We start from the raw sequence: 17,229 nt of genomic DNA on the forward strand, positions 1-17,229 counted from the left end.
AAAAATGCCACAAAGAACAAACCCAATTTTCAGTAAATAAACAGTTAATAATCAAACAAATCTATCACTCAGCCCATACTAAGAAAACAGAAAAATACTGTATAAAACAAGCAAAATTTTTAATGATTAAATACACCCTTTTCTAGAACACATAGTACTTACTAGCAGATTTATGGCACAGATGCTGATTATCTACCTCCTTTCTCAGAAAAGGAAAATGTTTTTTTTCTCTCCCTTTCCAAAAATTAATAGCCCTAGGAGGTCTAGCAGAGTAGCTGAAACTGTGTTAGTTGTCTAATTATCACAAATTGTAAGCAAAGGATTTGCTAATGTTTGAAACGTCCCAAGATTTTGCTTTAACAATTTGTCACCTCAGTCCTCCTATCTGGAAATGTAGGCCTCAAGAAAAAAAAGACTTGTAAAATGCCAGGTATGTTTAAGGCATTCAACAATTAGTAAAATGCCAATTTCATCAACATAATGCACATTTATACATTTGGACATCTCTTAAAAATCAATGGGAGTCTCAAGCATTGTGTCTTATTTTAATTGACAACAATTTTTCTTAGTAATACATAAAATGATGGTACCTCTTACAATAAATTGTATCTTACGATTCCATGAAATATAGCAACTTTGTCTCTCAGAATTACAATTCTTAGGCCAAAAACTTAATCAGCCCAGTGTCTCATTTTACAGATGAGGAAAATGAAAACCCAATATATGATGTCCCCAACGTCATAAAACCAAGAGCAAAAACAGACTAAACTCGAGTATTCTGCTCCCAATGATGCCCTTTCCATTACACAATCTGCCTCCTGAAGTAAATCAGATGAAAAAAACTACCTGGGTTTAACCAATAGCCAACGTACCTAATACAGATACCTAATATAGATATTAAAAGCACGTCACTCAGGACTCTGTGTGCTTATGGCTTGTCTCAGACTGACTCAAAAGTAACGACGACAATTTAAAAAATCCAGGTATTTTTGTGCGTGCGTATATGTTTGTCTTTGGTAAGATGTATAATGAACTACACAGACACTTCAGAAATGAGAGCTTCCCTTAAGACAGAGACTTCACACACTGTATTACAATGACTCAGTACAATCTCATGTGCATTTTCTTTTCCTAGGAGAGGAGAGAACCCAAGGAGAATTACTGGCCTACCTGGAGCCTAAACTCAATAGCTAAAACAAGGCTGTGCACTCATTTATCAACACTAGAAACTTCGCACATCTTTTCCAGTCTCGCAACTATACAATTCACAGGTGGTTGGTATGTTAACATCTCTCCTTGTAGGGAAAACTAAAGGAACCCGATGAACGCAGTGACACCCGCAGTTAGTTTGTAGGACTCACAGCAGAGGACCAGGGGAAGCCACAAGACAGAGGAAAAGGTACCCGAGACAAGACACGTTATCTGGGCTTAGGGGGCTGGAGCACCAGGAGAAGACGAAAAGAGACGTCGCAGAAGAGGCCGGTGGGCTGCGACTCGGCACTACCCGCGAGCTCCCTTCGCCCACCCTCTCCATCCCCTAAGTGGGAGGAAGACAGAGGTGGGAGGTGGACGGGCGGAGGCGGGGACTGGGGGCCAGCCGGGCGGCGGTGGCTGCTCCGCTCCGCAGCCGCGGGAGGCCATTTTAGCTCTGGGGCTGCCAAAGGCCCCCGCGGCCCTCGGCGTCCCTAAACCTAGGCCGTCTCTACCTCCCCGCCCCCACGGGGGGCCGCTTCGGGCGGGGCGGGAGAGACCGTGGGGCCCGGCCTGCAGCGGACAGGGGATCGGGGCCGCCGGGTGGGGGCTGGCGCGGGGGCGGACGCCGGGGGCGTCGCGACGGCGGGATCCCGGCCGAGGGGTGAGCAGAGGAAGAGAAGGGAGAGAGCGGGGAGCCGTTACCTATACTGGGCCGCAGCCGCCGCCGCCGCCGCCCCGCTGTGGGTGAATCCAAAGTAGTTGCCGGTCGCCATTTTGGCATCTTCCCCCAGCCGGCTGGGCACTGCGGCGGGCACGGAGAGTCAGGTCCCATGGCGGGAGGAGAGACGTGGAGGGGCCGGGACGCCGAGGGAGGGCAGGGGAGAGAGAGAGAGAGAGAGGCGCCGTGAGAAGCCGCCCTGGCAGGGCCCGGGCCACGGCCGCGCCGCCTCCCCCTCCCGCCTCGCACTCCCTCACTCACTCGCACGCCCGGGTGGCGGCCGCCGCCTCCTCCCCGGAGCCAGCCCCAACCCCCGCGCCTGCCCGCTGCCCCGGGCCGGGGAAAGGGCCAGGCAGAGGCCCCGCGGGCCACATTAGACTCACCATAGGTGAAAGAAACTACAGGGCATATGGGAATCATGGGCTCGGGCTGCTGCTGCTGAACTCTGAACTCTCACCCACTGCCTCCCTCCTCTGCCCCGCTCCTCCTCAGCGGAGAACAGACCGCCGCCTCTGGCCGCACTGCGCAGGCGCGTCCGCGCTCGGTACCCTGGGAGCTGTAGTCCTCGCCGCCTTCGCAGCTCAGGCGGGCGCAAGCCGGGGCCTCGGCGGTGCGGGTGCCAGTGTGGGTACCCGAACGCCAGCTGGGAAGGGTGGGTCTGGCTTTCTCCCAAGTGATGGGGACCGCGAGCGGCAGCGCAGCGACAGGGGTGCATGCGACGAGTTCCTCGCCTGGCCGTAGGGGTATAGGGGAGCGTGACCAGAGAGAATGACGTCTGTTCGCCTTTTCCTCTTTACTTTTCACTCGTTTCCTCCACTTTTGCGTATGCGTTTGTTTGCTACCTTTCTGTCCTCGCCCGTTCCTTTTTCATCAGAATTTGAGCTGGACTAATTAGGATTTTGCCTTATTTCCCTCATTCCTGCTGCTTTTCCCCAGCCTCTAAAGTGCAGAGGGAGAGAAGGGGAGGAGAAAAAGAGAAAAAGAATGCAAAGTGTGCTTTTCTGTTGGACTGAAGACATACCCCAGCACCCCTCCTGAACACACCTCTTGCCATACCCTCTCCCCCACCTGCACCCACTCTTTGAGTCATTCAGCGTATATTGAGCCCCCCACAGGGTGTCAGACACCGTTGTGTGTACTGAGGATGGAGCAGGGAGCAAAACAAAGCCTCTGTTCACATGGGATTTACAATATTTTAGGACGGGGCAAGTGTCCACTATAGCCAAAACATAGAAAGTCTGGTGGGTGGTAATTGGAACTTCAAGAATAAAGTAGGATAAAGAAGGAAGGGAGGTGCTATTTTATGTAGAGCGTGGTTAGGACGACCACTTGAGTAGAGCCTGAAGTTTGGGGAAGGGCAGCAAATGGAAGGGTCCTAACAAAGGAATGTTCAAGAGCAACAAGATCAGTCTGTCTGGAGCTGAGTTTGAGGGAGAACAGATTAGAAAAGTGCTTGGTAAAGGTGCCAGATCTTTCTGGTAAAGACAGAACAATACTCTCTGTGCAAGCATTTCATACTTCCCTCTGCTTTCTCACTGTTTCTCCTTTACTTTCTCAGTTCATTTTCAACCATTCTCTTTCCTCTTGCAGTCCCTCTTCCTTTTTCTTTTTCTTTTTCTTTTTCTTTTTCTTTTTCTTTTTCGTGACAGTGTCTGGCTCTGTCACCCAGGCTGGAGTGCAGTGGCGCAGTCATAGCTCACTGCAGCCTGGAACTCGTGGTCCCCATCCTCCTGCTTCCGCCTTTCGAAGTGCTGGGATTACAGTTCCTCTTCTGATGGACTGTTTATTCTCACCTTACCTATTTCCTGCCTTTCATCAATGGAAAGTGCTCCATTTCACCTGTTCCTCACCTTCCCCAGGCCCATCCCCCAGACCCCTGCTACTCATTTCTCCTCAATGTTGGATATGAGCAGTAAAAAGAAATGCAAAGGGTGAATCAGAGCCCACCCGTGAAATTTAGGGCTTTATCCCACCTTCTTATGCCAGAACAGAAACAATGCCTCAATTCTTATTTTTGCCAACCCTGCTCCCCCACACCTCCTACAAAAGTACAGGTTCTCAGAACCTGTCTGATTTGTCCTCTTACTCATTTCAAAAAGAGAAAATGTAGAACATTTGAGAAAAATCAATGTCATTGTTTTTGAGAATACTGATGTTTCCCCAGGCAAAAGTTATTTATGTTCCAAGTGTGTTGCTAGGAAAAAATATCTCCTACACATAAGATATTAGAACTGTATTTTAAAGGTAATTTCCCTTGAACTTCATTGAGCAATCAAGCCTGAAGACTCTGACTGTAACTGGTTTGATGAACCTATTAATTAGTAGGCTATTTGAATAAAACTGGAGAAGAAAAGACAGGTGTTTATCACCTGTCTAAAAAGACTCTGTGTAGGCCAATTTTTTGCTTGGTTGCTTGGCAAACCTTTGGAAGATGGCACGGCGCTGGCACACCTCAATGAATGAGCATATAACTAGAAAGAGGAAGATATGCCTCTTCTCTTTGGTGACTGTTCTTAGGGGTCAGAGGAGGTGTGGCAGTAGTGAAAATTGTTTATAACAGTGTTCTCCTCAAATATACAGCCTACAGGAAGAGCCTCTACTTGCCCCGGCTTGGGCTTATTTAAGGAAGGAATTTTGGTGGGGACTTTGAATCAAGAAGACTTGGGTCTTTTTCCTGGGCATTTAGTAGTGGAATAATCTGAACATGTTATTTAACCTCTCTGAGCCTATGTGATAGGAATAACATCTTCTTCACGGGACTTTGGTGGGGGTTAAATGAGGTAGCATTTATGTAAAATAATACCTAGCTTTTTAATGTAAAAAAGCTAGGCTGAATGATGGTGAACCTTTGTACATCAACCTTCTAGTAAGTGAATGCATTGTGCAGGTCACTCACCTACAACCAAAAAGGTGGCTTTGCCTTAGAAAAGTACCCAGTCTAGGCAACATGGCAGTCTACAATCCACTTGCCAAACACCAGAAGATGAGAGACTTGGCTTGAAGCAGCCAATTACAATATGTATTTGTTATCCATCATATCCAGAAATGGTTCAAAAGCAAGCCTGATCAAACCCTTCTGTGCTTCCCACCTCTTTCAAGATAAAGCAAAATCCTTCCATGTGGCCTACGAGACTGCTGGTCTAGCCTACCTACCTTTTCAGCATCTTCCTCCTTAGTCTCTTCAGCCACCTTGGCCTCCTATTTACCATGTTCCTTCCCACCACAGGACTTTTTTTTTTTGAGGCAGAGTCCTGCTCTGTTACCCTGGCTAAAGTGCCGTGGCACCAGCCTACCTCACAGCAACCTCAAACTCCTGGGCTCAAGCAATCCTTCTGCCTCAGTCTCCCAAGTATCTGGGACTACAGGCATGTGCCACCATGCCTGGCTAATTTTTTTCTGTATATATTTTTAGCTGTCCATATAATTTCTTTCTATTTTTAGTAGAGACGGGGTCTCGCTCTTGCTCAGGCTGGTCTCAAACTCCTGAGCTCAAACAATCCACCTGCCTTGGCCTCCCAGAGTGCTGGGATTACAGGCGTGAGCCACCGCGCCCTGCCCACCACAGGACTTTGCATAGTCTTCCTGCCTAGAATGTTCTTCCTTCATCTCCTTACCTGGCTAACCCTCATGCTTGGAGAACTCAACCCAGTCGCCCCCTCCTCACCCTTCCCTGACCTCTTTGATGGGTCAGGCCCTTATTATGCTCTCAGAGCATGAGGTGTCTCTCCTTAGTTGCCCGTGTCACAGCTGCAATCTTACGCTTACTGTGTGATTATTTGATTAATATATATTTCTCCCATCAAACTATAAGCTTCATGAGGGCAAGGTGCCATTATTGGGTGCCTTGTGGTAGGCACCCAATAAGTACTTATAGAATGAATGAACCAGGCTGTGTACAGTTTACTCTTTCTTTGATGATTCAAAAGGCAGTTCAAGAACCTGTAGTGCTTCAGGGTCATAATTATGAACCTCAGTTAGGATCTGAAGGCAAGTGAGTAAATGTTCCTTGGTAGTCAATTAGCCACAAGGTGGAGCTAGCCTGAGAAAGCCAGCCTCTAAACTCACCAAAATATATCGTTACCTTCAGTCACATCTTTGAATCAAGGCCCGGTAACCTGAAAGACCTTGTTAAAATACAGTTAAGTTAGCCAGAAAGTATATCATATAGCTACTCCATAGCAAGAGGAGTATAGTGAGGTGAATAATAGCAAGGACTCTGAAGCTGGACCCATCTAGCTTCAAATCCCAGCTCTGTCACTCTCTGCCACAATCTCTCTGTGCCTCATTTTTTCATCCTCTGTAAATGGAGATGCAAAAGTAGTATCTGCATCAGGGGTTGTTGGTCAGGTTAAAGACCTCCTAGATGTAAAGCTCTTAGGTCATGACTGGCTCTTTGCAAGCACAATGTAAGTGTGCGCTGTTATTCTAACCACTACCCATTCTTATCACAATTGGAAAATGGGCTAAAGGATGAGCATGTTTTTTGTAGGGGAAGGGGAAGATCAGGCTCACAAAGGCATAAAATGGGAGGTACCTGGATAGACAGGGCGGCAGCATGGAGGGTCCTAGGAAGGCCAGGGACAAACTGCTGTTGTTTCAATGTCCTTGGGAGCCCCCAAAGGGAGCAAGGAAGCCAGGAAGCTCATGTGGAGCCCATGGTCCCCTCCTAGGACAGATAATTACAGTCATTGCATTTGGAGGTAATAAATAAAGGAAAGGAAATGAGGCTCCAGCTCTGGTCATGACTCAGACAGGCTGAGACTCCAGGCATTCTGGGACCTCACCAACACAGGCAGGTGGTGGTAGGAGGGGATAGAATGCAGAGGGCAACAGAATCAGTCAAAGGAGCTGACCTAACCCTCGGACTGGCTCCGAAGGGCCACGTGAGGTAGGACAGTGCTCACAGTTCAAGCTAAAGATCTGACCTTGTTCAGGACTCCAGCTGCTGGAGTGTGGCAGTGAAACACCAGGAAGTAAGCCTATCTGCATTCCTTTCTTCCCCCTTTCCCCTTTCCTCTTGGAGGAATCCAAATAGAATGAACTTGTAGGGTGGCTTTGAACTGGGTCCTTGAGGGAGAGCTGATGCTAAAGCCATGTAGATCAAGTTCATCTGGCAGGAGCAAGAATATAAATGAAGAGTGGAGGCAAACTGCAGGAGCAAACAGATGGATTTAGAATGGGATCAGGATGGAGCAAGGAGGAGCAGTCTCGGGCAATTGCTGTGAACAGCCTTGAGGCATCTGCCACGTCCGCCTTGTATGGCCCAAGGGTCCGTGGTCTGAGGGTGTGGCATCTACCTCCCCCCCTCAAAAAAAACAACACTGACCAGGGGTTTGCTAGTACCCAGAGATTTTGGGGAAATTCTAGGCTGGTTCCCAAGATCTGTCTGGGCCACACCCTGGACACCTGGACACTGCTCCAGGGAGGAATCTCATGGTGCTGGCAGGAATCTAAAACCCCTTCCACACTTGCTCTGGCCCCTCATCTCAACTCACAGGGCCAGTCATTTTCATCATCCCAATCATAAATCCTATGCCATTAGCACGCACTCCCCATTTCCACCTCCTCTAAACCCCCAACAACCACAAGACTACTTTCTGTCTCTAGGGATTTGTCTGTTTTGGACATACAAATGGAATCATATGATACGTGGCTTGTATCTGGCTTCTTTCACTTAGCACAATGTGTTCAAGTTTCCTCGTCCATTGGATATACCACATTTTGTTTATTCATTCATAAGTTGATGGATATTTGGGTTTCCATTATTTTGCTATTATGAATAATATTACTATGAATTGTTGATGTACAGGTTTTTCTGTGGACATGTGTCTTCAATTATCCTGAGTATGTCCCTAGGAGTAGAATTGGTGGTATATCTTTTCCTCTCTACAACCACTGCCCCAGTTCATCTCTTGCCCAAGTCTATTTCTCTCTTCCTAAGGATCTAACCTCCCAAATCACCCCTACACAATTAACAAAAGGATCTAAGATTTTAAAAAATAGTAGTAATAACAACAGTGTACATTATGATGAATTATCTCATTATCCTTTCTAAAAACTTATAAGGTAGGTACTACTACGATCATCCCATTCAGAGATGATAAAACTGAGTTCACAAAGGTAGTAGGTGGCAGAGGCAGGATTTAAACTAGGCCTACCTGTCTCCAGAATGCCTAACCTCTGTGACATACTGCCTCCCTGACACACATCTGAACAACATGTCACTACCCTGCTGAAAACTTTGCAAAGATTCCCACTTGCCTAAAGTAAGAACATGTCCTATAACTGGTGGGTCACTAGAGTCATCTTTATGTTTCCAATTTTAATGCATGTGACTATTTCTTATTTATAAAGCCCTAGAGCACTTATATTATTGGCTCTCTAATTATTTCATTTCAAGACATCCAATACTTCACGTTTCCTAACACTCATCAGACTTGTCACTTCTTGCTCAATATCTCTCCTCCCCCCAAGAAAGAAAAGAAACTTCACAGGATGGGGAACCGTGTCTGTTTTATCTGCCACTGAATTTCTACTACCTAGAACCATGCCTAAAACATAATGGGCGCTTAATAAATATTGGTGGGATGAATGAAATTAGTCTTGTGTCCATTTCTTGAGGGCAATGGTTTTCTGATATATGTTTTTGAAATCTTCCTCCACCCTCCCCCAACTACCACCTGACATGGTACTAGGCACATAAGCAAATGCCAACCTATTTTAGTCCTCCTGGTTCCCTGGACATTTTAGTACATGTTATTTGCTGCCAAGTCTCAACACCCAACACCAGTGTTATAAGGGTTTCTTTGTATCAGTAACACATTCTTAGGAATCTGAAGAACCTGCAGAACTCAAGGCAGCCACAGGAATAGCTAACTAGGGGCTTGAGAAGAGTCTCAGCCACACTGTGACCTGATTTAAAGCTTGATATGATTGTTAATGAGCAATGCAGAAAAGCATATTGGTGTAGAACCCACACTCTAGAGCAACACTGTCAGAACTTTCCTTAAAGTTGGAAATTTTCTCTATCTGCCCTATGCAGTATGGTCACCATTAGCCACATGTGGCTGTTAAGTACTTGAAGTGGGGCTAGTACGGCAGAAACTAAATTTTTAATTTTATTTAACTTCAATTTAAATACTCATATAGCAAGTGGCTACCATACTGGACAATATAGTAGCAGAGTCAGGACCTAAGTTCAAATCCTGGCTCCACTACTTACTGACAATATGACTTTGGCTAATTTATCTCCTTGTGTCCTGGTCTCCCCACTTACAAAACAGGATAAATAACAATAGTACTAACCTCATAAATTTGATATGAGGATTAAATAACTGAATACACATTTCGTATATGGGTCCATCAAGCTAGCACAAGAGTGGCTGGAGAAAGAGGCTGACTGACATCCATGAAATGGGTCATCTTGCCCACCTGATTGGTGGAGTGTCTCCTCCACTGGGAACACTCTCTGGTGGGTATTTACCTAGTTTATTAGTTTCCTATTGCTGCTGTAACAAATCACCCCAGAATTCCTGGCTTAAAACTATGCATATTTATTATCTTACAATTCTGCAGCTTAGAAGTCTCATTGGGCTAAAATCAAATTGTCAGCAGGACTGCATTCCTTCTGGAGGCTCTAGAGGAGGATGCATTTCCTTGCTTTTCCTGTCTTCTACAGGTTGCCTACATTCCTTGGCTCGTGGACCCTCTCTCCATCTGCGAAGCTAGCAGCACAGCATCTTCAGATCTCTCTCAGACTCTGACACTCCTGTCTTCCTCTTATAAGGATCCTTGTGATTACACTGGGCTCTCCTGGATAATTCAGGATAATCTCCCCATCTCAAAATCCTTAACTTAATCACATCTGCAAAGTTCCTTTTGCCATGTAAGATGCATATTCTTAGGTTTGGGGGCCTAAGACACATGGGACATGAATATCTTTATATTCTGTGACCATTCAGAAAGGCATATCCATGTACCTCTGCCCCAGTCCTTCTGGTCATAATTTTCTTTTTTTTTATTTCAAAATATTAAGGGGATACAAATGTTTTAGGTTACATGGATCACTTTTGTAATGCTTGAGTCCTGGCTAAAGGTGTTCCGCTCTCCCAAATAGTGTTCATAGTACCCATTACATAGGTTTTTGCCCCTACCCTCTCAGAATTTTTTTTTTTTTTTTTGAAACAGAGTCTTGCTCTGTTGCCCGGGCTAGAGTGCTGTGGCATCAGCCTGGCTCACAGCAACCTCAAATTCCTGGGTTCAAGTGATCCTCCTGCCTCAGCCTCCCAAGTAGCTGGGACTATAGGTGTGTGCCACCACACCTGGATAAATTTTTCTATGTTTAGTAGAGACGGGTCTCACTCTTACTCAGGCTTGTCTCAAACTCCTGATCTCAAGCGATTCTCCCGCCTCGGCCTCCCAGAGTGCGAGGATTACAGGCGTGAGCCACTGTGCCCGGCCAACCCCTCACAATTTTCTACCCTTGTTCTTTCCCAGTCTCTGATCAGCTGGCCAACCCATCAGCCAGTCCCCATTTATAAGTATATATCCATACTCAGTCTATCTTTATTTACACGTGAAGTAGATAATAAGGTGTACTCCCCCAAATCTACCCTTTACCACTATTATTTCAAGGCCCTGCTGCATGTGGCAATAGGGCAGCAGTTGTCCAATTTCAGCTAATGCTGACATACCATGCAGGTTGATCAACAATTCAGGCCCTTGAGTCTTCCTTGTTCTCCTCTTTCATTAACTGGTCATAGGGAACTCCCTGTGAGGCTACAAGGATGGCTGGAGGAAGAGTGCAAGATACCATGGGATTCTGGGTCACCTGCTTGTGATAGTTTATTGGTGCCTTCTGGACAGCTCCAGCCTGTTTTTTTTTATAGAACCACTTCTATTTTGGAATGCTGCTATGAGAGTTTAATTTTATGGTTTGGTGGATCAGATAATATGCAGTTCATGACAGACAGTTCTCATAAGCATGTGGGGTTCCATACTCAGGTGTTCAGTCTCTACTAGGGCTCAGAAGCCTCTCAGGAGCTGCTTTTCAAGTGGAAGAATAGTTGTTAGCAGACACAATTCGATTCCAAAACCTTAGGGGTTTGTGCTTGATTTTCCTGTTGAGGCTTGCCAGAGGCTGCATATAGCATCTTTGACTGCCACAGAAATTTCCAGGACCACTGTGTCCTTTGGTCATAAGGCCCAGTGGAAGGGCAGCTGGAATCACAGCCTGCAACTTCTTCAGATCCTTTTCGTAACTGATTCATACTCAAAACTGGTAGCCTTATGGGTTGCCCAGTAAGTGGGGTAGAGTAGCATGCCCAAATATAGTCCATATTGCCTCAGAACTCCAAAGATGCCCACCAAGCAATGTGCCCTGGGGCAATAAGGGTTTTGGATGTGGATCCTCAGAGGAGGCATTAGCTTATGAGGCAGCTGCCCCAAGTGCAGCATTAAAAAGCTTTTGTGAGGGTAGGTGGGCTCCCACTGACTGGGGAAGGGCTGCCTCTGTTGCCAAGTGTGGTATGGGGGATTTGGGGTTCACAGTTCTTAGCCTTGACTGTCCCTTCCAAAATGTCCCCATCCCATCCCATGTCTTAAGATTCCACTCTTTCCCCACCTGTGTTGTAGACTTAGTTAAACACTTGTCAACATTCAGCCTTTAATTGGTGTGGAAACTCTTTGGCCCTTACCATTCAGCCTTGGGCTTTGTCCTTAGCCATTTCTTCCCTGTGACCTCATAGGAGATGAGGGACTGAGTCAAAACTACCATTGAGGGTTCTCGAATGACAATTTATTTTCTTACTTGGATGGTCAGTTGAGTTCCCAAAGCATTGTCCTGCCCCTTCACATCGTCTAATGCCACCCACCAGTCATAATGTGAGACCTGTGATGCCATCACATGCCAGGGTCTATTCATATCCCTGTTCCTCTGGGCGGGGTGAAGTTCCACGTGCTCCTCAAATATGGGTGCAATCCAGTTCTATTTTTCCATTTCTACTTCCTTGGCCTCTCCTGTTACATTATACAGTGAGGACCCAACAGAAAACAGAGAGCACATTCCAACTGGGTAATTTAACCTAAAGGATCAAGGAAAGGACTAGGTCCAGGAACCCTGAGAAAGAGTGCCATGTGGAAAACGCCACCAGACAGGGGCTGTTGACCTGGGAGGGAGGGAGATGGGAGCGCACAAATACCCAGAGCTCCTCTCCCCCCTTCTCTGATCTGCCAGGGCTCCAAATTGGCCAACCTTAATAAGATGACTCTGTGATCCATACAGCTCAGCCTCTCAGGACACGGAGACAGGTGGAGAATGGTAGAGAATAGATTTGGAGGAGCAAATAAATAGACGTTTCTAACCTAAAGATATTATAAGAGTCAAACTTATTTGAGACCTAGACCCATTTTTCACTTATTTTATGAACATCTTCAATCGAATATTTCTCTTGGGCACCTCAAAATCAACATGAGTAAAATAGAACTCGTCTTTGCTTTCCAAAGTCATTTCTTTTCATAAGCCCCCAGCTTTGGTTACAGCACTGTCACTCGTTTAGACAGCGAGTCCAGAAACCTGGGAATTGTCCTTGATCCCTCCCTGTCCCTTATATCCTGCGTCTCTTTGGTCAACATTCTGTACAATCTTTCAGCTTTATCTTTTCTCCTCCATTTCCCTCCCAGGTTGTCAGTTCAAGCCCTTATCATTTCTCATTTGGATATGTCAACAACCTCTTAATTCATCTTCCTTCCCTCTCCCTTTTAAACCAAATCTACCATGCCACCAGAGTGATTTTCCTGAACTTCAAACATGAATCCAGCTACATCATCCCTTCGTTTATAAACCATCAGCACATTTAGCCCTGAGGATGAAATCCAAGCTTCTGAGGATAGTACTCAACACCCTCAGAGATCTGGTTCCTGGGTCTTTCTTAAGCCTCATTTGGCACCCACCTGTGTGTGCTCTGTCCTCCAGCCATACAAAATACTCTATGTTTTCTGAATGTGTCTTGTTATTCTGCACCTTTGTGCTTTCCCATATATTTTCCCCCTTTGCCTGTTATGTTCTTTCTCTTCTGCCTGCCAGGTGAATGATAACTTCTTTTATAAGAGTCAGCTCAAGTGGCAGGCACGGTGGCCCACACCTGTAATCCTAGCACTTTGGGAGGTCGAGGTGGGAGTGTTGCTTGAGGTCAGGAGTTCAAGACCAGCCTGAGAAAGAGCAAGACCCCATCTCTCCATAAAAAAATAGAAAAATTAGCTGGGTGTGGTGGTGCACACCTGTAGTCCCAGCTACTCGGGAGGCTGAAGCAGAAGGATTGCTTGAGCCCATGAGTTTGAGGTTGTAGTGAGCTGTGATGACACCACTGCACCCCAGCTTGGGTGACAGAGTGAGACACTGTCTAAAAAAAAAAAAAAAAAAAAAAAAAAAGAGTTAGCTCAAGTGACCTCTTTTCTCAGAAGCCAGAGTTGAAAACCACCAGCTGGGATCCTCTAAAAATGAATAAATGAATATTTAGAATGTAACTAAAAGAATACAGAGTATTAGATTAATGTACAAATGTAAGACATGCAGCTACTTGTAGAGCTAGATATGGGGTTTAATTGAATCTAATATGTTACAGATTGTAGAAACAGTGAAGAGGAAAACTCTGCTACCATTGATTATAAGAAACATTCCAAGTCCAGAAATATTAAAATGTGTAAAAAAGTGCACCTTAGAATCAGTGAAATAAGGTACCAGCTAATCTACCCTTTTATCATACATAAGGAAATAGGTCTAGAGATGTGACTTGCTCAAGATCACATAGTTCCTTAGTGACAGTGCCACATTTAGACATATCTCCTGACTTTCAGCCCAAAGCCAGTTTCATTTTGTCATATAGATTTATTGCTGATGATTAGCGTGAGTAATAACAACTCCCCAACTTTGCAAAATAAACTTACATTAGGTGCCCTTATTCCCTTTCAAATGTCAGGAATACTAGAAAAAATATAGGCTGGTTATTTGGGTTCTTCATCCCCTCTTCCTCCAGCAACACAAAAACTAAGTGAAAATACAAGCATGCACATGTGTAGACACACACATACACACACACACACACACACACACACACCCACCCACCCATGTCAGGCAGGGCCCTGTAGAAGGTGCAGTCCATGTAGGGAAACTAATGCATCTAGTTTGCACCACTTGCAGGATTCTTCAGCTATAAGAAGTCCTTTTTGAGAGGGCTGCATCTCTAGTCTTGAGTTCTAGGTCTTTGCCTTGGTCATGTTATCCATCCAAGCTGTGATTTATGCTAAAGTCCTGACATACCCCTTATCTGGGGAAGGCTTAGCCTGCCTTGTGTTGTCCATAGCCATCTCCAGGCATTTCCTGATTTTTACAGAAGTCTCATACATTTCCCTCCACACTGAGGCAGGCTCTCTGCTCTTCAATGAATTGCCCAGAAAAAATTTTCCTCTTTGAATCATTGTCGTCAAAGGAAACTCAATTACCATTACAGGCTTCCATGCACAGAAAAGCAACAAGACCAAGGAGAGGGCCAACAGTCATCAGTGTTATTGACAAAGGGCCCAGATGATGGGTCTGGTTTTTGTTTTTTGTTTTTTTTTCCTGGTCCTTCTTCTGAGGGAGACAATGTTTTTGACAATTTTAATATGCTATAATGAAAGCAGTTTTCTTCTTTCTTTATTACTTAGAAACTCCTTCTGATCTCTACCGAGTAATATCATGTTAGGATTTCTAAAGGACAGAATATTCTAGGTACTTGAAAAAATTTAGATGTTAGAGACTCTCTAAAACCAGTGTTGCCCCAGCTTTCCTGATGATAAAAATCATCTAGAGATTCTTCCAATAATACAAATTCCTGAATCCCACTGCAGTCCTACTAAATCAGAATCCCAGGGACTATAGTCTGGGAAATCATATATTGAACAAGTCCCCCCAAGTGATTCTTATCAGCAAGGAAGTTTAGGAAACACTGTGTCCAGCCTCGTCATTCTAAGGATGAGGACACTGAAGCCCAGTGCTATGGTTTGAATGTTTTTGTCCCCTCCAAAACTCATGTGTTGGAAACTTTATCCCCAATGCAACAGTGTAGGGAGGTGGTGCCTCATGGGATATGTTTAGGTCATGAGGGCTCCACCCTCAAGAATGGATTAATGCTGCTATAAAAAGAGCTTGCAAGTGTGGGTTGTCTTTCTTGTGTTCTTCTACCTTGTGAGGATACAGGGTTCGTCTTTGCCCTCTGCCTTCCACCATGTGATGATGTGGCAAAAAGGCTCTCACCACATGCTGGCACCTTGTTCTTGGACTTCCCATCCTCCAGAACTGTAAGCCAATAAATTTCTGCTCCTTTATAAATTATCCAATCTGTGATATTTTGTTATAGAAGTACAAAATGGACTAAGACACCCAGAGAAGTTGAATAACTTATGGAAGATGCCTGTGTCTTTGCTTGTGTGGGTACAGGCTGCTTCTGCTTCTGGAAGGATTATGCCTTCCTATGGGGAAGAAGCCAGGAGGACTGTGAATCTAAGAAGGATTAATAAAAGAGTCTTTATTTTTTCATGATGTGCTTTTCTGTGGTAGTTGGAAGAAATGTTTTTCCCCACATAATGAATTAATTTTTCAATTAAAAATCTAGTTCTGAGTATGTCTGATTTGCATATGTCTTGGAAATAGTCATTTATTTGTACCCCGGCTTCCCCCACTCCCACCTACCTTGAATCTGCTTTCTAGCTGTCAGACGGCCCCCTCATTTCCCTCTCCTCTGCCTACTCCAGGACCTTCCACCTGTGCACAGCCAGCCCCACCTTACTCCAGCAGCCCTAGCTGGGCTAGAGGCCAGGAGCACTTGAACAACCTCTTCTTCTGCTTGGTGGGGTTGGGGGGGGGGCGTGGAGTGAGTCATCCGCTCCATGAGACTGAGTGGAAGCCCCAGAACTGACTGCTGGGGTTGGCTGTGACTTGGCCAAGGCCTTTCTATCATAGGACTTGCCACCAATGTCCCTAAGCAGCACCCAACCTGGTGTACGTTCAGAGATGACATGGACCAGGAACTCTGTGCTGAGGTGGCCACATTCCCACCTCTCTAGTTTCGAGTAGCAACATCTCAAAGGCACATAGGTAAGATTCTGTGCGATGCAAGGTTAGAAGAAAACATTTGAATGTCTAAATTCAAGAAGGTGGAGCAAGTGGAACTGTCATAACTGTGGTGGGAGTGCCAATTATTTCAACCACTTTGGAAAACTGGCAGAATCTATTAAAGCTCAACAGTGCATACTTACGATCCAGCAATTCTATTCCCAGGTATACCTCAGAAATGTGTGTATATGTTTATAAAAATATTCATGAGAGCAACTATTCATATCAGTCTAAAATTGGAAACTACCCAAATGTTTATCAGTAGTCAAATGGATAAATAAATTCTATTCTATTCATAAAAGAGAATATTATCAACAATGAGAATGAGTGAACTATTGCTAGATGCAACAGCATGGATGATTTCTGCAAATATAATGCTGAACAACAAGAACAAAGACCAGATATAAGTATAGATAATATGTTGTCATTTACGTGCAGTTTTAAAGTCAAGCAAAATTAATCTCTTTTGATATAAGTCAGGAGTGGGCTGGTAATATTAGGGTCCATCAGAAGAGATGGGTATCTTATATAATTTAATTAATAAATGTATAAATTGAGTAAGAAATGGGTCATTTATAAAAATTCATTAAGTGCTCACTCATGATTTGTGTATTTTTCTGCATGTGTGTTTACTTCAACCTAACCTTACTTTTAAAAAAATAGCCCCATAGAGCAGTGGTTCCCTGCTTAATCAAACTCAAATGGTGCCTTTTTATAACAAATATTTTGTAACATCCTCTGTACTCTCCTAAAATGAAAGTTGTAGATAATTATACATACTATGTGCATAATTTAAAATTTTTTATTTTTAAAATAAAAATTTAATGTTATAGCTAAAAATAATGATATAGTGCCTTAGCTGAAGTATTAAGAGAAAAGGAGAGGGTAAAAACTTTCTAATAAAATATGTGTATTTCAGTACATTCATGTTTAGTCATGACTATTCTGTAAGACACTGAGTACATAAGGTGCTTGCATTTTGTATAAAAATCTCCATGGCAGCAACAGTTGCAAGTGCAGACTGAATCAAGTAATATACTAGGTAATTAGGAAGGCACAGGTGACACAGATTTTCTGAAATGGTAAAACAATCTGTGCTATCGTGCTAAACAGAACACAGTATAACCACTCTTCCATTTAAATGGTAATGATGTTCCTTTAAAATCTA

The 17,229-nt window shown here is 44.5% G+C and overlaps 1 protein-coding gene across 2 annotated transcripts in view; it reads right to left on the reverse strand.

The window, feature by feature from the left end:
• ZFR (zinc finger RNA binding protein) overlaps nt 1-2,414 on the reverse strand; it is an 84,018-nt gene extending 81,604 nt beyond the window's left edge. For both annotated transcript variants that reach the window (XR_011235924.1, XM_069492062.1), the window contains exons 1-2: nt 2,296-2,414; nt 1,897-1,996 (exon numbers count right to left, since the gene is read on the reverse strand). Coding sequence is in view for 1 of the 2 variants with exons in the window: in XM_069492062.1 (XP_069348163.1) it covers nt 1,897-1,996; nt 2,296-2,332 (137 nt within the window). In the remaining variant the exon portion in view is untranslated. The remainder of the gene's footprint in view (nt 1-1,896; nt 1,997-2,295) is intronic.
• Between the last annotated feature and the right edge of the window lie 14,815 nt (nt 2,415-17,229).

The sequence above is a fragment of the Eulemur rufifrons genome, chromosome 17, assembly GCF_041146395.1.
Source record: "Eulemur rufifrons isolate Redbay chromosome 17, OSU_ERuf_1, whole genome shotgun sequence".
Lineage (NCBI taxonomy): Eukaryota > Metazoa > Chordata > Mammalia > Primates > Lemuridae > Eulemur > Eulemur rufifrons.